This window comes from Erigeron canadensis, chromosome 2 (genome assembly GCF_010389155.1).
Source record: "Erigeron canadensis isolate Cc75 chromosome 2, C_canadensis_v1, whole genome shotgun sequence".
In the NCBI taxonomy this organism is placed as follows: Eukaryota; Viridiplantae; Streptophyta; class Magnoliopsida; order Asterales; family Asteraceae; genus Erigeron; species Erigeron canadensis.
Window position 1 is genome coordinate 31,721,281 of NC_057762.1, and position 23,166 is coordinate 31,744,446.

The following is a 23,166-nucleotide window of genomic DNA, read 5'->3' on the forward strand; positions in this document are numbered from 1 at the left end:
ACCCTTCAGGGATACAAGTAAAAATGTACAATATTTTTGAAGTAAAATCTGGTGCTAGCAAATAGCAATCACAGTACAGTAACTGTATCTCTCAATTCTAACATTAGACATATCCTAGAGATGCTTTCGGTTGCTCAGACGCTACATTGATATATTCGCTCTGCATATTGTATATTTTGTATTCAAGGAGCTTTAAAATAAGCTCAAACAAATCTTTGAAAGTTCATTGTGAAAGGTATAGAACATGCTGAGTTCAACATTTCATAAAAACTGATTCGCCTACACCACCCCAGGTACATAAGCTTCATCAAACAAATGTTCTCTCAATCTGTTCAATACTTCAGATACAAAATGCCCTCCAGAACCGACATCTTAGACTGAAGAAAACAAATATGTCTTGTTCATCAACTCAACCCAACTATGTCCAAATTCCTTTTTCATCACCCTCTTTTTCATGAGTTTCCTAACTTTAGCTATTTCATTCCACATTTTTTACTCTGCATAAATATTAGACAACATAATATGGGCCGAAACATCATCTGGATCAATACTAAGTATTTTCTCAATACTAAGTATTTTCTCACAGCATATTTTCCCAAGTCAAAATCTTTGTTTGTTTTACATCCTGATAAAAGACACCTCCAAACCACTTTATCAGGTTTCCTAGGGAAACTTGTTATAAAATCAAAAGCTAATTTTGTTAACCCTTTACGCGAAAAAAGATTCACCATACACGCCAAGTGATCAGTTCTTGGGGTTATACCAGAATCTTTTGTCATAGAACTGAAGTGGTGCAATCCTTCTTCCAAAAGCCCTGAATGACCACAAGCAGATAAAACGCCGATGAATGTAATGTCATTAGGTTTTACTCTTGAATCTAACATCATATTGTATATTTCTAAAGCTTTTTCACCATGACCATGATGGGCGTACCCCACGAGCATTGTATTCCAAGAAACAATGTTTTTGAAATGAAAATTATCAAATACAACACGAGCATTTGATAATCGTCCACACTTTGCATACATGTCGATAAGTGCACTACCAACCACAACGTTTGAGTCAAATACGATTTTGATGATGCAACAATGAGTCTGTTTACCCCACTCAATAGCAGGTAGATCGCCACATATGTTCAAAATGCTTGAATACGAGTATAGATTAAACTCAAAGCCTTTTGATAACATTTCACGCCTGAAAGTCAACAGCTTTTTCATGACAGCCCGAGTTCATATGTCCAGATATAAGTGCATTCCATGTGAGAACATCGTGTTCATTCATCTATTCAAAAACCTTCAGAGCTTCTGTCAAAAGGGTGGATTTAAAGTAGAAGTCCATAACCGAGTTCCCTATAACTGTAAAATATATATATATCCAAGTTTTATAATTAACGAGTGGAGTTGTTTCCCTGTCTCGATTTCATTTGGATCAATGAAAGCTCCAAAAACAATAGCCAGGGTTCTTTCGTTTGGTGTATCACCCAAAGCAAACAATTTTTGGAAAAGATTAATGGCTTCCTTACTTTTTCCATATTGAACATAACCCCAAATCAAAGAAGTCCAGGAAGTCAAATGAGGCTCATTGACCTCACTAAAAGCTCGTTGAGTTGAGTCCAAGTCACCACATTTTGCATACAAATTAACCAAACCAGTCACAACAAACTGGTCTATTCGGGTTCCAGTTATTAAAGCATACAAATGTACTTGCATACCAACCTCCATATTTTCTTCACTCGCACATGCACCCAACACACATGCACACGCGAATTCATTAACCTTAACCGCAACCTTATGTGATCTTGAGAAAATCTTCAACCCTTCAACATTTTCTCCACACTGGCACGCACACGAAACAAGTGAAGTCCAAGAGACGTCGTTCGGTTCCAAAATCCCATCAAAAACTGACACCGCATACTTTAGCATCCCACATTTCCCATAAAAGTTAACCAAAGAATTCTCCACAAAACTATTTAACTTTTCTTCAAACCTAATAATCCTAACATGAACTTCTTTACCAATTCTTAAAACCCATAAGCTAGATCACGCGGATAACGCACTAACATAAGTATATTGATTCGGTACAAAACCATCAACCACCATTAATCTAAAACAATCTAAAGCCTCAACAGACATACCCAGTTGAGAATAAGCCGAAATTAATGTTGTCCAAGAAATAATGTTTCGTTGAGGCATTTCATCAAACAGTTGGCGGACATCTTTAATATGATTTGTTTTACAGTACATTGTAATCAAATGGTTGTGGGTATAAACATCTGGGGTTGCCCAAGATTTGATAAGCATGGTGTGGACTGCTTTGCCTTTGGGGGCTGAGCCAGAGTTAGTGAAATATCGAATAAGATGAACTAAATTCATTGGCGGATGACGGTGTAATTGTGGCGGGTGTATCCTTTGCTGAGCCTGGAAAATATTACATTTACATAACGTCACATTCAGGTGTCACAATTTTTTTAATTTTCAAAGTTAAATTTTGTCTTCTAACTAGTATTTTTACCCGGGCGTTGCCCTAGGTAAAAAACAAAACTCTGATGACAAAAGTTAAAAACATTAAGCTGAAAGCGAATTTTGCGTGGTAAAAGTTAAGAAAACAAAAGTTTTGGTTAAAAGTAAAGAAAATAAAATTTTGGTAACAAAATTTAGAAACCAAAGGTTATGTGGTAATGGACTTAATAAACACAAAGTTATGTGAGAAAAATTAGAAAAGTTAAAATACTTAAACTTGAAAATAAACTGCGTTAAATATCTTTTTGTAACAACCGTTGGTTATCCCAGCAACACCTGGCGGTCATTAAGGCCGTTAATTTTCTTGGTTCTGTAGTAGCAACTTGTACGTCATCATAGTTTAAAAAGTAAAAGTTATGTGGTAAAAATAAGAAAGAAAAAAACCTTTGATCGGAGAAGCTTAAAAACCAAAATTTATGTGGCAAAAAGTAATTAAAGCAAAACTTTAATGATAAATATGAAAATACTTAAAGTTGAAAAGAAACTCTGTTAAATACTCTTTTGTAAGTATTGTTAGAACAGTCGTTAAATCTAACATAACGTTTGTTAAATCCATTAGAAATGTTGGTTGTGCTATTGTTACTTGTACCTCATGCATGAGGAGGTGTACTTTTAGCTACAGTACCACCCCCTCACCAGCCGACCTTACAATTTAGTGTATATATATATAATTTGTCAATACTCTACCCAATTGAAAAAAGGTAAATGTAAAGTAACCACCAAATGACCAAATGATATTTTTTACGGGTTTTATCTTATAGTATAAGAAGGTTAAGATACATCAAATAGCGATGATAGTATAAAATGATTGCATTTAGATTCTATCTAATACAAAAGGTCATCAGTTTTATTTGTATTTATACGTATACTGTTTATTATTATTATTTTTTAGAACGACAGATTCGTGTATCATTTATTATGATACGATATCCGTTCTCAATCCAAAGTCTACCCTCGAGAATCAAGTTAGAGTGGTCTAGGGGCGTTTAGGATTTTGAATGGATTTTTGGGTCATTACCATTTGTGAATTATCTGAATTATTTTATATGATATTTTTATTAGAAAAATATTTATACATTTAGAAACTCAATATAGTCTAAAATTCAAACTTTAATAATCTGAATCAAAAATATTTTAAATCTTTTAGAACTTTGATTACCATATTCTGGTTTACTTTAAACTTATGTTTTATTGATCGCGTAATCATAAGTCTAATGCAGATGGTTTACTATTTGTTATATCATTTTCATGAAAAAAATAGAATAAGTTGATAGTAAACCGACTTGACCTGTACTAACATGTTTGACCCATGTGTGTATTAGGGTCATTGGTGACATGCTATTTCCAGCCCACTTATTTAATTATTATAATATAGGCATCACATAACATATTGTTCCCGGCCCTCAATCAAACTTTATTCCTCCTACCAGCATTGGGTATGGAATAGAAACCCCGAACCCTGAATGCTTAGTTGACCTGGCTCAACATGTTTCAATTCTTGAAAGCAGAATGGCCTAGGATATAATTGGATCCCTCCTAGATGCTCACATTGTAAGATCTATGGGGTCATGTTTTGAGTGATTGCAGTGTAAGGCCTGCCTAGGATAGATGCAACTCGATCCTGCTAATTATGATGATATATGGTCCATTTGGGGCCAATGATTCATCAGCCCAAGAGAAAGACCAAAACGAGAGGTATTCGGATAACTACTTCCAAACCCGAAGTCCAATATGCATGTCCCCGGCCATAGTACCAGAACCAGGATAATTAAGGCAAGGAAGCAACACTACTACCGGAATCAGGCACCTCCCAACCCATCTATACATACATGTACAGGTACAGGTACTCCGGCCAGCGCCTAGACCCAGAACGTGTTTGATATACATATACTAGATGGAGTTAATGCTGAAGCAGGAGGCGGACACAGGAAGTGATCCAGTAGATTAAGACGATGATCAAGCTTTGAAGTTGAGGAGCCCACTGCCCGACCAGTTTATGATATATATTTGCTAAGGCTACTTGTCTTGACTACTGTAATTCTATATTTAATTTGTTAGACTATAGATTTTTGCTTGGTGCTAATAGGAGTCCTACCTGGGCATATATATATATACGGCTAAGCGTATATATGAACTAATATGGTATGCATCCATATTACTTGTACTGAACGTTTAAACAAGTTTAACCGTCCCAAACATAATGTTGGAAATTCGCAAGAAACAAAAAGCGTCAGTCAAATGCATGTGTGCTTGCAAGATATATAATCATGGAAAACACGTACGGTCTGGGGTCAAGATATCTGGAGAAATGGATATGATCAGTACTTGGCTCAACGTGTTTCAAATCCGGCCTGAAGGATAAAATTGAGTGTCGAATGAGTGTGCTTGCAACAAATTTGATTATAAAATTAAAACTCGGTCTCGGGTCAAGATATTTGGAGGAACAGATACGATTACCTAGCTCGACATGTTAAAATGTTGAAAGAAGTGAACTCAACAGTCAAATGGTCAACGACAGAAGAGGCATCAAAAGACCGTCTCTTGACCGGATGAATGCCCGAAATCTAAAGCCATGGAGTTTTTCAATACGTCCCAAAAGCTGATTGTTTAAGACCATATTAGCATCATTAATTTTGTCTCTTACAATTTTTGACTCTCAAATTTTGATCTCTTTTATCAATGCAATTCATCAAAACTTATGGTAAATATTCTTTTTCCAATTAGTTTTTTGACCCCATATATATACAATAATTGCTATGCTATATCTTGTTTAGAAGATGGATGGGATTTTATTACAGTATGAATGAAAACTATAGTTGTGAATTGTGATGCAATTCCAGTTTTCTGCTGTAATTTACAGCTTTCTTTATACGAAAATTTCATTTATACACCATCCATAGTTTTCAATCAACTCTTTTTAATAATAAATATATTTAACGTCGCTACCGAAACTCGTATCAGCTTTATTCATCGTTTATACCTAAAAATTTTTGTATACATTCATGTTTTGATCTCCAAAGATAGCAAAAAAGTCAATATATTATGAGTATTGAAATGACATGGATAAAAAGCTAAAAGGCAACATAAGAAAATTCTATCACCATTATACTTCTTTTGAAGATATTCTTCTTAATATATCTGGTTTCACATTTTAGAAAAGTGAATATGGAGCTGTTATGCATCCAACTTAGGTGAAAAACCCCTTACATACCAATATTTTAATATTTTGAATAAATGTTTGGCCCCCATGATTTATGGTTTAAAAAAATGTATGTGAGGGGTTTTTTACCCAACTTATGTGCCTAACAACCTCATATTCTATTCCCCCTTCATATTTATCTCCCAAAGATCCAAAATATACTAGTTACATTGATTTTTCATGAAAAGTTAACCATCATCAACTTGAATTAAAACATTAAAAAAATAATAATAAATAAACCAATTAATTTATATTCAGCTTTAAAAATACAAAAGACGCTAAGTCGATTATCTTTTTTTTTATATCATTTTCCATCCCAAAATTGTGATGGATCATATCCTTTCATAATATATAATTGACTTATACAACAATTTCATTTATGAGAAAAAAAATTGTAATTTGCTCAGTTATATACCACCCATAGTTTTCAATCCACTAGGTTTTAAAATAAAATTTCGACATTCCTGGTGAATGTATGTCATGATTTGATATTACACTATATTATAGTATAGCAAACATGTTTTAATCGCTTACAATACAGTAAACATGATACACATTAAATATTGAAATGAAAAAAATTCAAATTAATAGGTAACATAATTCAAGGATTTCATCCCAATTTCATTTTCTAATCGAATATTTTATTACTTTTAATGGGCTTTGTTAAACACGGCCTTAAAAGATGCAATTAAAATACATTTAATAGTTATATACTTATTAGAAATTTAAGAGATGAGTGTTTAATATGAAAAGTACAATTTTTATATGTACGTTAAATATAATTTTAAGGACTACCTTTAATATTTTTTAATATATATAGAATAATGAGTATAAGTAACTAATAATACACCATAAAACAACAATCAAGTTGAACCAAATTTAATCTAAATTTGAATAATCCATTACTATAAAAGCTTATCTAATATAATATTGAAGAGAAAGTAATACAAATTTAATAATTAGAAAATGAATAAACTCTCTTTTTAAAGTAGATTATAAAGTATTTGAGTTAGTATCTTGAAATATTTTATTTTTAAAAACATTTTAATTTTGTAATTTTAGGTAGTAGTTTCGGTTAGCTATTTTCAAATTTTTTTATTTTTATTAACAAATAAAAATAAATTCAAAATAAATCTATACATTAACCGACCGTTGGCCATTATTTAGAGTTTTGCTAACTAAAGAAAATAATATATTGTGCATTTATTGAAGTTTGTATCTCCTAAATAAGTAGAAAAAATAATTTTAATTAATTGAATTTTGCTAAACAAAACCTTTAGTTTTATAGTTGCGGTACCTAAAATTTTAGCATGTTGACCATAAAATTTCATGGTGAGCAAGATACAATTTTTTACTGAATACTAAACCCTAAAGACTACTTATAACAATTTTTTAAATTAATTCAGTCTAATAAATATCATTTTTATATGAATCATAAATACATATTTTTTATATTTTACAAAAATTGACTTCATTTAATGCATTATAGTTAGTGTCCATGCAAATTATAAATTTCAATAACACTATGGGTATCTCAACCACATTTTTTGGTATCTCAACTAAGAAGTGTGGACTCCATGTTTATAATGGTATATATGATAGAGTAAAAAAGGGGCCCCTGTCATTAATAATTTGGTCGGGTTACCAAAATCATGATCGGGATATCAGGTGCCTAATTTAAATAATTTACATTTTCTTATGCATGTACCAAATACAGTACAATAAACAAACTCAAAAATACATAGCCTTGTACAACTCCAGTTAGTTAAAGGGAAAAAAAATCCACACTTTCCTTTATTTCAAGCCTTGTACAACTCCAGTTAGTTAAAGGGAAAAAAAATCCACACTTTCCTTTATTTCAACAAAAATCTTTTACTACTCATTTTGGTGTTTACAAAGAAGTAATATGTACTTGCTTCTCTTTGTTTGGTTTTTTTAACAAAATACCAAGAAAGAAAGAAAAAGATTGACTGACTTTGTTCTCTTTCTACATTGACTTGTTCTCCGGCGAAATTACACCGCCGGCCATGCTCAGCTTCAAGATCGGCGGTGAGCTCAGCTGACTCACCTTTGATATATTTTGTTTATATTTTTCACTTATCCGTTCTGCATTTTTTTTTCCTCTATAATTTAAATATACATTTTAAAAAAATATATACAACAAAAGAAAGTAGGTGTGATTCACATTTTTCACTTTCACAAGGTTTTAATTTGATTACTAAAACTTAAAAATTAAGAACCCCAATTCATTATATTTGGATAAAAAAGATTTTAACTTTAATATATATCTAGATTTACTAAATTTGTTTCTTTTCTTTCTCTTTCTTGGTTTTTATTTATGGAAAATTGTTTGCTGATAAGCAAAGCTACCTGGGCTTTTTATAACTTTTATAATTTTTCATAAAGTTTGAAACTTTTTAATTAGGTGATCAGTTTTGTTGGCATTAACTGTCTGCATGCTATATCTGTTTCGATTTTGATAAAAAAGTTGCCTTGTATAAGCCATGCTTATCTGTAAACTGTTACTGAATTGTATATGTTAGGTAGAGGATCATTTTATTAAGATTTGGGGATTTTTGGCAGGTTGGTTTTAAGGAATGAGATTTTTGGGTTCTTGAATTGGAATTGGCATTTTAGTCAATCGAATTGTTGAATTAGGGTTTGGGAAGTTAGGAAAAAACTTAAAGGAGGCAGCTTTTCATTGATTGGGTGAGTTCAGGGATGAGCAATGGGAGGGATTTTCCATTCTTTCTGTTTGGAAATGGGGAATCATGTATTCCAGAAAGAGGTATTCAGGCAGAGAATGGAATTGGACAGGGTTCTTGGACTACACCTATACATAGACCGATCGCACAAAGAGTTGGTGAAAATTTAGGTGAAACTCCAAGAATTTACGCAGAGAACGAAATTGGGCAGGGTGTTTGGACTGCAGCCATGCTCGGGCAAACTCCACAAAGGGGTATTGAAAGTTTAGGTGAGGCACGAAGAAAATACCCGGATTTTGGAATTGGGCAGAATGGTGTTTCTTGGACTGCAGCTATCCTTGGAGGGGAAATTCCAGGAAGGGGTGGTGAAAGTTTACATGAGACTCTAGGAAGGCCAATTCCCATGAATGATAGAGTTATTCACGGCAAGGAAATGGAATCATGCATGAGAACTTCTATGGGAAATGTAGTTGGTAATAGAGATTCGAGAACAATGGTGCATCAAGTTAAAGGTAATAATGGCAGTGTGCAAAATAGTGAGAAGTGGAATCAGATTGCTATGCCCACAACAAATATGCTTTCTCAGGGGAACAGGAACGGTGGTAGCTCTTGGACTCCTGTGACTCCAGTGAAACCAGTCCCTCAAAGATCACATGTGGTTGCAGGGGATCAAGTGGGAAATGATAAATGGGAGGATTTGGTTGGTGTGTATAAAAATTTGTTGGGAGAAAAGACTCTGAATTTAGATAAAGTAGCTCAAAACCATTATCAACACTATGGGAATCAAAATCAGGTTGCTACTACAGCAAAGGAAAACTTGAACGTGATCATGAACCCGAAACAGTACCATCACCTGGACCAGGCTTCAACTTCAGTCTCATGCATGCTTCCAGAAGACCCTGCAAATTGGGACTGTGGTCTTTTGGCAGCTATGATGAAGCCGAAAAACAGCTCGCCTAATGGCTCATACATAAATGGACCACATAACCATAGTGTTCATGATCTGAATTTAACACCCGTTCCAGAGTTATCTTCTGAAGTTGGAAGTAACTTGGTTGGACCAAACTGTGTTGGTTCTATGAATGGAAATGAACAATCTCCCATGATAAGTGGATGCAACTCGAAACAAGTTCCCAGAGGTAAGCAAATTTTACATTCTCTTCCATGATACCTTAGTGGCTTAGCCATTACATATTTACAATAGTTATCAATTTCCATACGTGTGCTGAGGTTAGTGATTTTTTTCATAATAAAACTAGAAAATATGTTTGTTTACAATGATAAGTAAAACATAAAAACTGATAGCTAATCGGCAAACGTAAAGTGAAACTAGGTCGATATAATGAGAATGAAGAACTATTTTTCTTTCTTTTAACAGATGGATTGCCGGTCCGAAACCGTTACTGCTATGACCTTAATTCACCACCCAGATTCGAATTGGATGCAGTCTCATCCGACATCAGTCCATTACCATTCACTCCAATTACTCCAGACACTCAAAGAAGGTTAACAGACAATCAATGGGTACCAGCAAAAAACGGACATGAAAGTCAAAGAAATGAAGATGCTGATAATCTATGTATCATCAGCGAGTCATCTTCTGCAGTTTCAACAACACAAAAAGATATTTTAGTTTCCGGGGAGGGAGATGACTTAGGAATCGACTTAAACAAAACACCCAATCAAAAAACGCCAGCAAGACGGAAAAAACATCGGCCGAAGGTAATTAGAGAAGAGAAACCTAAAAAAAGTGCAACTCCCAAAGATCCCAAAAACAAGACTCCAAGTGACACCCCGGTAAAGAGAAAGTACGTGAGGAAAAATCAACTGGGAAATGGTGTTGAAATAAGCCCAAATAGTAAAAGAAAGTATGTGCGGAAGAAGGGTCTTGACCTCTCAGACAGTAAGCAGAAAACCCAAGTAAACGAGCCTACACCACCAATCATTGATGCTCCTGTGAAATCATGCAAGAAACAATTGAACTTTGACTTGGAGTGTGATGTGAGGGACGTGAGTCAAACAACTGTCAACCAAATTATTAATTCGAACGATAATCCCCAAGATATAGAACAAGAAAGAAGGATCAACAGCATACTCGAGAGATCAGCTATGAATGTTGCTCAAAAGAACATGTATGCGGGTGTTATCAATAACCAAGAAAACTTGAGAACCCATATGCAAGCTGGGAACCACACACCAATGGCTAAAGCTCCAAACCATGCTATGAGTGTGCTTGCAAAAAACTTGATCATAAAAAACACGGTCTCAGGTCAAGATATCTGGAGAAATGGATATGATTACTTGGCTCAACGTGTTTCAAATCTTGAAGGAAGGGAACCTGGCAGTCAAATGAGTATGTTCGCAAGAAATTTGATCATGGAAAACTCGTTCATGGGTCAAGATATCTGGAGAAATGGATATGATTACCTGGCTGAACATGTTTCAAATTTTGAAAGAGAATCCAACAGTCAAAAGGTAAACGTAGAAGACAGAAGAGGCATCAAAAGACCACCTCTTGACCAGTTGAATCCCCGTAATCTAAATGCCATGGAAGCTGTCCATATGTCTCAGAAACTGATGGTAGAGGGTCATAGTTGTTTTGAGCGTAGCAATGACTTCAACAGAATGTTGGAAATTCACAAGAAAACAAAGATGCAAAATAGCTTTTGTACCCCATATCCTGAAGATAGCTCAAGGGAAGAACCAAGGCAGCCTGATGGTACTAATGGGAATATATCAGCTTCGCAATTAGTAAATGCTCATATGGGGCGAGTTAATTCAACTTATCAGACTAATCAACACCATTCCCAGCCACCAATGGCAGTGACACAGAGCTTGCAGAAGCAACCAAGATCATCTGGAATGCAGCCAATTATAGAAAGATCAGAAAGATCCACTCAGGGGCATGGCATTAACTCAATGACGGCAATGGTTAGCTGGAAGCAGCCACCAGCTACTTCACCAAATTCTAGATCTGCTGTTGTATCGTACCCTTCTACTTTGGTAGAGAAGAAGAGGACCAGAACACCAAATTTATCTAGTCAAAGGTCAAATGGAGCTGATAAAATGAAGTCTCAAAACCATAAAGATGGCTCTGAAGTTCAGCAGATATCTTTCACAAAAACGAAAGGTAATTATTTCAATATGAAGTTCTAGTTTCCAAAATGAATAAGTCAAATAGAGGTAGCCAATTTGACCAGATAACATTTGAATGAGTTAATTTGGTTTGATGTTAATCTCAAACAGGGCAAATCAGAAAAAAGGAAAATTTTATATATTACGAGATATTGAGTATTATATATTATTGTAATAATAAGTCTCTGTAAGCTGGGCTATTTCCACCTGCCCCCATTTTAACCCATTACCCGACTCTCAGAAATAAACGTTTTTTTATATATATAAGACTGGTTATTTGTGCAGGCAGAAGAAAACCGAAAGGGATGGTTTCAGTTGAGGATCTTGCATGTATGTTGGGTGCGCTTTGCATCTATGATGAGAACGACAAAAACAAGAACGCTCTGGTTCCATACAAGGGTAATAATGCCATTATACCATTTGAGCCTATTAAAAAACGAAAACCAAGGCCAAAAGTGGACCTTGATCCTGAGACAGATAGACTCTGGAGACTATTAATGGGTAAGGAGGGGAGTGAGGACACAGAGACACTAGACAAAGATAAAGAAAAATGGTGGGAAGATGAAAGGCGAGTGTTCCGTGGGCGAGCTGACTCGTTCATTGCCCGCATGCATCTTGTTCAAGGTAAACGACAATCTCAAAGTGTCAGTACAGCATTACCTGGATGTGGTAAAATGGTTGGGTTGGGCAACATGTAGAATAGGTCATTGGTTCAAGTCATGGTGAGTTAACCCAAAAAACTTTTGTATATTTTGTTTAACATTAGATAATTAGTATGTCAGATATGATTACTAGGATTGTAATATTTCAAGAATATTCAATATTTAGATATATACTTTTTAGAAGGTTCCTTGCACTAACAGTATAGTTTCGGAGACTTTCATGTTTCCTTTTAAACTATTTTTTTTTATTTGACCCCCATGAAGCGTTAAAACATGACCAGCATTAGCCCGTTATAGATAAAATGGTTTGATATTGCCACATCTAGTATTATGCCGAACTAGGAGAGCATGTTAGAAGCTATATGACAAGAAAAATGCAACTGCACTGGTATATATGAAAAATGTATAAGAAAAACTGGCTAATTACCAACATCATGTCAAGGTGCATATTATCTGCTGTCAAAACAAACAAACATAGTATTGAAACAAGCACACATATCAGGGAAAACCTGAAAGTAATCCTAGTTTACCCAAGTGTTAGTTAGGATTTCCCTGATTATAGCTAGCATATCTTATCTATCTATATACATTATAAGGTTTGAGAGTATATAATGTAGACATATAACCTACTTTTTACGGAAAGTTTTTTGTGAAAAAACATGCTCAAGTGTCAAAAAAACCAAATCTTCATTAATTCAAATTCATGTTAAACGATAAACATACAATATAATATGTTAGGACATGTATTATAACGGTATTTGAATGCTTACCTCTTTTGTAGGAGATAGACGATTCTCACGATGGAAAGGATCCGTAGTTGATTCAGTCATTGGCGTGTTCCTCACACAAAACGTTTCAGATCATCTTTCAAGGTAAACTTACACTGTATTCTCGAGTTTTTATTAAAGGAAAAGAAAGGAGAAGATTGGATAGGAGAAGAAAGGATACAAAATTGTATTTATAAAATGCATTCTCGAGTTTTATCATTTAAAAGAAAAGAAAGTGAATAAAAGGATGTAAAGGCATTCTTGAGTTAAAAGAGAAGGATAAGAAAGGATAAAAATATGTAATTTTACATTTATAACCTCATAATTATTATAGTTCATATAATGGTTGAAGGGTATATTGATAAATTTATAACTTATCCTTCCAAATCATGCCAAATATGGAAGGAAAGTTTTTAAGCTCCAAAACCCCTCACTTTTCCTTTCCATCACTTTCCTTTCTTTTAATAAAAAAACTTAAGAATACAAAAACATAAGTTTTCCTTTCCTTCCCTTTCTTATCCCATCAAATCAAAAGTTAAAACTCGAGAATGCACCCTTAAGGTGTTGTCATAAGTGGCGATTTCAACTCCTTACTAACAGTTTGATTTGGGTTACTCTTTAATTAATATAGACTTTATGGGTCGGATAGGTCAAATGATGACAGTACCTAAAAAGTAACGGGTCAAACCGCTCAATAGTTTTTGGAGTAATTTTATATCCACCCAATATTCCTCCTTACAACAAGATCATGTCACACGTCAAAATAAACAGATGTGAAGAAAATAAGTGGATTACATGTCAGATTGTCATATGATGTTAGGGGGGCTATTAGGATGATTTGTTTGGAGAAAATACTCTTTCCCAAGCTTTTAATGTGTATAACCTCCTAAATCATTATATTCAAAAGCTTATTTTCTATATAACAATATAGTTATCGTACAAGTAATAACAACAAAAATGGACAAAAAATGTTCGCAAGTCTTGTGCTACAACAGAAAATGTCCTTTTTGACCTATTACCAGCCCCACCCATTTTTGCCACCTCTAATGGTGAATAAATTAGTTATCTTGAAAATAGTCAAAAATAAACTAATTCATTCCCATTGTCTGCAGTTCGGCCTTCATGTCTCTTGCCGCGAAATTCGCCTTTAAGTCAACAAGCACCATTGAAATACCCAGCCAAGATGACACACGTGTACTAGTTGAAGAGCCGACTGAAGCAGTGCTACCAAGTGATACCATGATAGCTCATAATAATATAGAAAGGCAGCCTGTATTCAACCTAAGCTCCTTTGCATCCTGTGAATCATATGAGTACAGAAGACATCATAACATTTCATCAACAAAATTGGCAGCATATCAACACAACAAGACATCAGAAGAAGTGATTTTGTCACAAGATGCCCTTGATTTGTCTACAATCCAAACTGTTGATGAAACTAGATCTAGCTCGGGGTCAAATTCAGAGGCAGAAGATCAAACAGTGGGGTTTGAAACCATCAAAGTGCCCAGCCCAGTAAAGACCCTACAGCCAGAGAGGGTTAGTGTGTTCAGAGAACTTTTTAGTCATGTCAGCCAAGCACCACGCACAAATGATAGGTCACAATACATGCATCATTTACTGAAAACGCCAAAGCAAACTCCATCTAGTGGAGTTGATATAACTATGAGCTTGCAAAATGTAGGTTCCCCTGGTTTTGGGTTGTTAAGAGAGAACATATGGTCACTGAAGTCAGGAACTACTGACATATATGATGCAAGTTATTTAACTTGTCAACAAAATAATATGTCAAGGCCCCAAGTACAGCCACAAGACCCACAATACGATTTCCTTAGCAATCATCAAAATAACTTCCTGCGAGAGTCTCATACGGTTGGAGTTCACCGTTTAAAAGTAAACCAACCACCAGATAAAGTAGAAGGTGCCCAAAAACAAGACTCCTGTAGCGAGAACAGGGTAACTACGGTAGATAAGCAGAACTGTGTTGAAGCAAGCTCAAAGAAGCAGAACAATGATTCTCATGATCTGTTAGACAGGCCAGACAAAAATATGCCTAATGGCAAAAAGGGAAATGCTGAAGATGAAAAAAAGAAGGCATTTGATTGGGATAGCTTGAGAAGGGATGTGTTATTGAACTTTGAAAAAAGAGAACGGAGCAAAGATGCAAAAGACTCCCTTGACTACGAGGCATTGAGAAGTGCACATGTAAGCGAAATTTCAGATGCTATAAGGGAACGTGGAATGAACAACATGCTGGCTGATAGAATAAAGGTGGCTTTTTAATTGTATGATTCATATCTTTCATCAATGAGCTATAAAACAAAAAAAACTACAGTTAGTACAACTATTACTACTAGTATCACTTCACTGTTATTATTATGATTAAGTATCGTTATTATTATTATTATTATTATTATTATGATGATGATGATGATGATGATGATGATGATGATGATTATAACTATTATACTCCGTATTATCATTGGTATCATCATTGTTATTGGCTTATTGCTAACCATCTCCAAGGTGGCCTAGTTGTAATGTGGCCCAAAAGTATTGGAAGAGACCCGGGTTCAAAACATCCTAGGTGAACACCTTGAGGTAGAGATGAAATACTCCAAAAATGACCACACTAATACCGGTTAGGCCTCGTAGATCAGAGCTAAAGACTTATCCTTGGATAGCCTGAACATGGACCCCTCACACTTTTCTGTTTATTATTATTGTTATTACTGTTCTTGTATTGTTATTTGATGCCCTTGAAGTTGTTATTCATAATACTGTTATTTACATGCAGGACTTTCTTGACCGGCTGGTAAGAGACCATGGGAGTATTGACCTAGAGTGGCTGCGAGATGCACCGCCAGACAAAGCAAAGTAAGCTGATTAACTTACAATGTGTGTGTGTGTGTGTGTAATGTGTATCTACGTATCAACTTGCATATCATATACATGTAAAAATCTATATTGATGAACTGTTTTACAGGGATTATTTGCTAAGTATTCGAGGATTGGGGCTGAAAAGTGTGGAGTGTGTGCGTCTATTAACGCTTCACCATCTTGCTTTCCCGGTATGTCAATTGTAAAGCAATGAATATATACAATCATTACAGATAGGAAGAGATAATATGAAAATGTACTTTTTTAGGTTGACACAAATGTTGGGAGAATAGCAGTTAGACTGGGGTGGGTCCCTCTCCAACCACTACCTGAATCACTCCAATTGCATCTCTTGGAGATGTAAGTAATATACAAACAGCATTTTTTACTTTTTTTTTTTTACATTGAGTGGCTAATTTGTCTTTCTAAACAGGTACCCAGTGTTAGAGTCAATTCAGAAATATCTCTGGCCTAGACTGTGCAAGCTGGATCAGTTGACATTGTAAACTTCACTAACCCTATAATCGTTCATATTTACAGATCTATACTTTTTATCTTTACGCATATGTTTTACATGGTGCTAGCCATTATGAACCATTGATGGGTCAATTTGGGCTACATTTTATCTCAATAAAGGCAAATCTAAAACTTAACGTAACAGGGAACTGGGGAAGAATCAAATAAGTCAAATAGGTCATAAAGGCTGAGTCGCCAAAAGTCTAGTAATAGTGTATATGGACCCCGGATCATCTTATTCAAAGCTTCAAACACCAAGAATATTACTGTAATATCATTGTTTCTAAAAAATTGAACAAAAATTATTCAATAACTCAATATACCATAAAGATTAGAGTTACTAGTTTTACACTTTTACTGATTAATGTATGGTTGATGACAGATATGAGCTACACTATCAAATGATCACATTTGGAAAGGTATGTGAAAATTTACTATTAAAGTGAATACCAAGTCTGCAGTATCCTAACTACTTCAAATTTATGCAGGTTTTTTGCACGAAGAGTAAGCCAAACTGCAATGCATGTCCTATGAGAGCAGAGTGCCGACACTTTGCAAGTGCTTTTGCAAGGTATGTCAACTTTGTTAATGAATAATACACATGCATAGATAGACACCATATATATGGACACAAAAAACATGAATATGTATATATATATATATATGTTTGCGTTTAGACACAATGAGCATACATAATTGCAAAGGAAGTAGCAACCATAAATATTAAAGTATATACGTGCCTACAGAAAAAACGTATTGAACATTTACTTACAAGTGATTGTAATATAAGCAATATATGTATGCTACAGTGCACGCCTTGCCTTGCCAGGACCAGAAGAGATGAGAATGGTGGGTTCAGATGCACCATATGCAACACATACAACCCCTCCCGTGATCAGTAGGCCAATGCCATTACCTCCAGCAGAGAATAACTACAGTAAAGATGCACAGTTTTTGTGTGAACCAATAATTGAAGAACCAAAAACGCCAGAGCCTGAAACTGTAGAGTTATCAATAAGTGACATTGAGGATCAGTACTACGATGACGATGATGACATCCCAACTATCAAACTTGACATGAATGAATTCACCATGAACTTACAAAAAATGCAAGATAGCATGGAAATTCAAGGAGATATGTCCAAAGCATTAGTTGCATTGAATCCACAAGCTGCCTCCATACCTACACCCAAATTGAAAAATGTTAGTCGACTACGGACTGAACATCAAGTGTAAGTTTTAAGATTCTCTTTAACAGGTTAGGTTGACCCTAAAAACTTTATCACAGAGAATTAGTGTTGTAAATTATGATTTCAAAAGATGTAGCATTTCATACATGACTTAACTTTAAAAATATTAAGTTTTAAAAGGTTCAATGCATTAACACACTTTGGGTGACTTGGTCATGTTTTAAAAGGTTTTATGTATTAACACACTTCAAGCTGACTCATCTATTTTACTCGTTTGTTAGTATAAACAAAACAGATGCCAAGCAAACCCTTTTGGGTCAGACCTGCCTCCTCTAGTAAAATAAAACAAAGGAAAAGTAGTAATGACAAAAATCAAACTGCTAAAACTGACGAATCAATTCTTGAAAAAGGATGCTAATAGGCATTATCTACAGGTTTAAAATGTAGTGAGCTTCAAATCGGAATTCCAGTGTGTTACATTATACAGTATTAACTTTAATTCCTTTTACTGCAGATATGAACTTCCAGACTCCCATCCAATTTTAGAAGGGGTCAGTAAATAATTGTGACCCATCTTTGTTTCATGGCATTATGCTATAGGCAAACTAACAAGTACATTTGTAATTTTTTTCAGTTGTACAAAAGAGAACCCGATGATCCAAGCCATTACCTTCTAGCAATATGGACACCAGGTCAGCCTATTTACATTTTCTAAACAAAAACTGCTTTACTAGAAACAAAAATAAATAAATAATAATAATAACAATAATAATAAACACTGAAAATACATGAATATCTTAAAGGGAGCTGAATATGTAGAAATTTATTCTCTAAAACCACATCCAAAGTTGGTTTTAATGCATCATGGAACTGATTTTAAATCCGGTCAGCTCTGATGTGGCAACTGACTGGGTAAAGAATTCTGTCATAAAAACACTTTATGTTTTGAATAAGATTATAAAAGATAATCTAGGATGTAAAAGAATATTATAATCTTACTTGAACAGGATCTGTTTTATGGGCCGGTGACTGTAATAATAAATCCTATGAAGACAGAAACGCAATTCCATGTTAGTTATGAATCAACCTGTGCAACCAGAGCACGATTCATATTATAAACGAAACAAGAATATAGTATTTATGAAAAATTCCATGTCATATGCCACATGAACACCACAATAACAAAAGGCTAGTAGCTAGACTCACAAGAGAATGTTCCAACAAAGGGAATAAACCAACTCTGGTTGGTTTTTTTTTATAAATTCATAAAGGGTCACAACACGTAGATGCAGAAAAGTAAACTGCTATTCTATTCAATTAACCCTAAAATATATTACCAATTCGTGGCTTGTTTCTAGAGATATACGTTCACCCTCATTTATAATATAAAGTTTATATATAATTGGTCCCTTTTGCTTATGTTTAACCAATCAATTAAGTTAAGCTAACCAGTTTAACAAAAAAAGGTAACAGGTCATGTGAGTCAACAGGAAAGTTTTCAGAAATGAATTCAAAGGCATAAAACCTTGTAGCTCATTTCAATACAACGAAGTTTGGATTACTATTGTTAAAAAAAGGCAATTTTGTGATCATATTTAGCACATTATTAACTAAAAAATTCATGATGAAGAGTAAAATAAAGTGCTAACTTTACCAGTTACTCAGCTCGCCCAGCTTACCATGCCTGTTTTTTCTTTTGAAATGGTCAGAATCCATGCACCTTGTGGGAGACGAATCCTGAACCCATAATGAAAAATTTTGCATTATGATCTCACATTTTTGACCGTCTCCTTCCAGGCGAAACTGCCAATTCCATGCAACCTCCTGAGAGAGGATGTGAGGCCCAAGAGTCAGGCATGTTATGTGATCGAACAACCTGCTTCTCTTGCAATTGCATAAGAGAAGCAAACTCACAAGTGGTCAGAGGAACTATTTTGGTAAGAATACTTTGCTTTTAAGACACCGTAAACATTCATCATAAAGTTAGCCATAAAGAAGTGGCAACTCATGTTTTGTCTACGTGGCCACCTTGACCACAGATGCCATGCAGAACAGCAATGCGAGGAAGCTTTCCGCTCAATGGCACATACTTCCAAGTTAACGAGGTATGTTAAAATCTTAAATTTCAAAGTACAACCCTTTTGTTAGATGAGCTAAACAAGTGAATGAAAAATATACGATGCAATTTATTTGAACCTTATACTAGAATGATTTAAGATAGAAGAACACCACAATTACTTAGCACAATGTGGTCTATTTATGGCAGATGTTTGCTGATCATGCATCAAGCCTGAATCCAATAGAAGTTCCACGATCATGGATTTGGAACCTACCAAGAAGAACAGTGTACTTTGGGACTTCCGTGTCAACAATCTTCAAAGGTAAAAACAATCTTAATTTACTTTCTACTGTGTCTGTCTTAGGTCTCCATACATTCTTATACTAGCATTTAACAACTAAAATTGGTTCTGACAGGCCTGACTACCCAGGAAATTCAGCAATGCTTTTGGAGAGGTATGCAGTACTTCACAAGTTGATGCTTTTCACTGAAACACATGATACTAATTACCGAGCACATAACCTATTTGCTAATTACCGAGCACATAACCTATTTGCTAATAAGTGGTAATATGTTGTGGAGCTATTGCAGGATTCGTTTGTGTGAGAGGCTTTGATCAGAAAACACGGTCACCTAGACCTCTGATGGCAAGATTGCACTTTCCAGCTAGTAAAATAGTCAAGACAAAAAATGACGACAAATAGTTCAAAGCAAATGCGGTCAACAACTAACAAATTGTTGTACATTCATCTATCGATCTTTTACATTACCCGTGACCTGCATTTGCATGTAACTTAGACAGCAAAGAGAAGTTGAATGATAACGGTCTCATCCAGAACCACCTGCCGTTAGTTGATACAAGATTTCTGGTATAATTTCCTTTTCTAATCCTCCAAAACAAGCCATTTTTTATCAGTTAGCACATTACAGAAGAAAGAAGAGAGAGGTTAGTTGAGCAGTAGCAATTTTTCATTTTTCTGATGCACCTATGTATCTTTGAATAACGTTGAAATAATATAATCTAGCAGAAGCCATTGCTTCAACATTAGGTAGCACTGTAGCATACAAAAACATTGATTGAAAACCATCATAAGTTATCAAAAATGATATCATATACTCTCTTCTTTATAATGTTGTATTGTATGATCACTATTTTGATCCGTTCCTATAGAACATGCAGATTAGTTCAACAACATGCAGGGATCACTAGAAAACTTTTTATTGCTCTCGGACTTATTCTTGAACAAGTAAAGTGGTCCCAGGATTTTGACCAGCTTGTCTACTTGTTGCAAGTTTGCACCACCATTTCAAGAAAATACCATAAAACTATAGCAAATAGAAACATAAAATGTGTTTATTGTCACTTACTAGATAAACACGATTGGACAGCGAGAAGTGTTCTCGTGTTTCCACGAGTCTGCCTGCACGGCTGCACCCACTAGAAGAGAGTACCGACACGCTCCTGTTACTTTGATGCAACTGACTTACTCTTTAATGCACCTGAACCAAGTGCGTAAAGTACATTGATGTCAGGTACATCAAAAGGTCACAAACACGAACATCAAACTGCTTTTTACACTTTCAATGTACATGAACTGATCAGAATAATAATGATGACATGTCATCGTCTCCCTCCTAATCAACCAGGCAAAAAAAAAAATGAAAGTTTCAGAAAAAATAAAACATTGTTTGTGCGTGTGTGATATGAATAAGAATCTTCTCAAGTTCGAAAAAAACTATCACATTATGATTTTGTGAGAAAATGAAAACTAATAAAATAAAAAACAGAACTCACAATAAATAAATAAAAACTACATATTTTTATATTCATAACGATCCCAGTCAAATTGTTTTTAACTTGAAAAGATGTTTATCCGTGTGATAAATACAATACATAGACACACGAATGACGAATCTAACATCTCTAGAAAATCAAGCATCATGAAAGCACTAATACATCTATTTGTAACAATATTTACACAATAAATCGCTTCACTAATAATATCATTTATTAAACTAAATAATCATACATATACATATATCTATATATACATATCGAATTTAAGAAAATCGTAAGATGAAAATAATCATAGAAGTCACCTGAATAAAATTGAAAGCGCTCTGACGAAGATCGAATTTTGTGCAAAATATATGTGTTTTATTTGGATTTTGAGTTGCCGCCTTTAGGTTTCCTCTATATTTTCGCGCAACTTTGTATGATTTTCGGATGGTTATATTTTACACCCCTGTATTATAGGATTATGACATTTTTCTACATAGAATTTTGATAACGAGTCCTTTAGAGTATTGCCTAACTTTACTGCAAATTAATTAGTATAATTTTAAAGGCTATGATTAACGAACTCTATTTACATGATATTTGCTAACACATGTGGAGGTATATTGGTAGATTACATTATTTTGTTAAGTTATTGTTGAACTAGTCAACATGAATCCTTCATTTTTATTTTTTCTAATGGTAAATTTTAACAAATCAACTCATCTATTATAAGGTGACTCTCCAAGTTAATTAAACGTATTTGTCTTGGTTTGGATTGAATCCTGACATGATAGGCATAGTCTTCTAACATCTAATTTGGACCACTAAACTAAAAATTTATTGACGAATCTTTATGTATTAATAGAAAACTACATAATGGTCAACATTGTATATTCATGTAAAAACAGTTTTGAATACGTTATACGATATTTTTTACTTAAATATGTAAGTAATCGAAGAACTTTTAGTTATGACAACACATTTTATCTTTCTCTTTTTCTCTTTGTGTAACAGGATAAGGTAGCGTTTAATGGATAATAAATGTTGTGTCAAGAACGTTGTGGTGTTAAAAAATGGTTGCTATACTTACAACATGGGCTAAAACATATGGTTACACAAAATTAATTGTATGTGAGAGAAAACAAAAATAAATATAGATATTAGATGAGGAAAAAAGTGTGTGTATATATATATATTATATATATATATATATATATAGTAAAAAGATAAATCAAGAACTAATAAAATGTCGAGAATTGTGAAAACGAGGGACAGTATTGTAAATTTATAAAACTATTAAATGATTAACAATTTATTTAATAAAGAGGACATGATTTTCTCTAACCGTCACCCATGTTAGTCGTTATCAATTAACAAATTAATCTTCATAAAATTCAAAAAATCTACCTACAGGTACGTGAAGAATTAACATGCGAACAAACAGGGATGTTCTTGAGCCATCATTAAAACATAGATGGGTCAATTAAAAAACAAACAATAAACCGTATGTAGATTTGAAACAACAACGCAATGTATACCTTAAATTTATGTCCACTGTATGCATTGGCCGATCCAAACTAAACAACATTAACTAATTAAGTAAAACAATTAATCACGCTATTATATGAATGCAAAATAGATAATGAAACAAATTAGAAAACCACAAATAAACTACACCAAAATAATGAACCCATTAAGTACCCTAATAAACCCATTAAGTATCCATTGATAAATCGTTAAGAATGAACTAATTT

The 23,166-nt window shown here is 34.2% G+C and overlaps 1 protein-coding gene and 1 pseudogene across 1 annotated transcript; one reads left to right on the forward strand and one right to left on the reverse strand.

Annotated features, from left to right (window-relative positions):
• Window positions 1–279: 279 nt before the first annotated feature.
• Window positions 280–8,925, reverse strand: LOC122586430 (annotated as a pseudogene).
• Window positions 7,600–20,760, forward strand: LOC122586429 (transcriptional activator DEMETER-like). Its single transcript, XM_043758420.1, has 20 exons — window positions 7,600–7,767; window positions 8,302–9,562; window positions 9,802–11,553; window positions 11,844–12,182; window positions 13,002–13,092; window positions 14,100–15,258; window positions 15,785–15,864; window positions 15,974–16,058; window positions 16,136–16,227; window positions 16,301–16,369; window positions 16,766–16,802; window positions 16,872–16,954; window positions 17,193–17,615; window positions 18,088–18,124; window positions 18,208–18,265; window positions 19,371–19,510; window positions 19,613–19,678; window positions 19,840–19,954; window positions 20,049–20,087; window positions 20,224–20,760. The coding sequence occupies exons 2-20, from the start codon at window positions 8,440–8,442 to the stop codon at window positions 20,334–20,336; spliced, it is 5,901 nt and encodes a 1,966-aa protein (XP_043614355.1). The 5' UTR covers window positions 7,600–7,767; window positions 8,302–8,439; the 3' UTR covers window positions 20,337–20,760.
• Window positions 20,761–23,166: the final 2,406 nt, after the last annotated feature.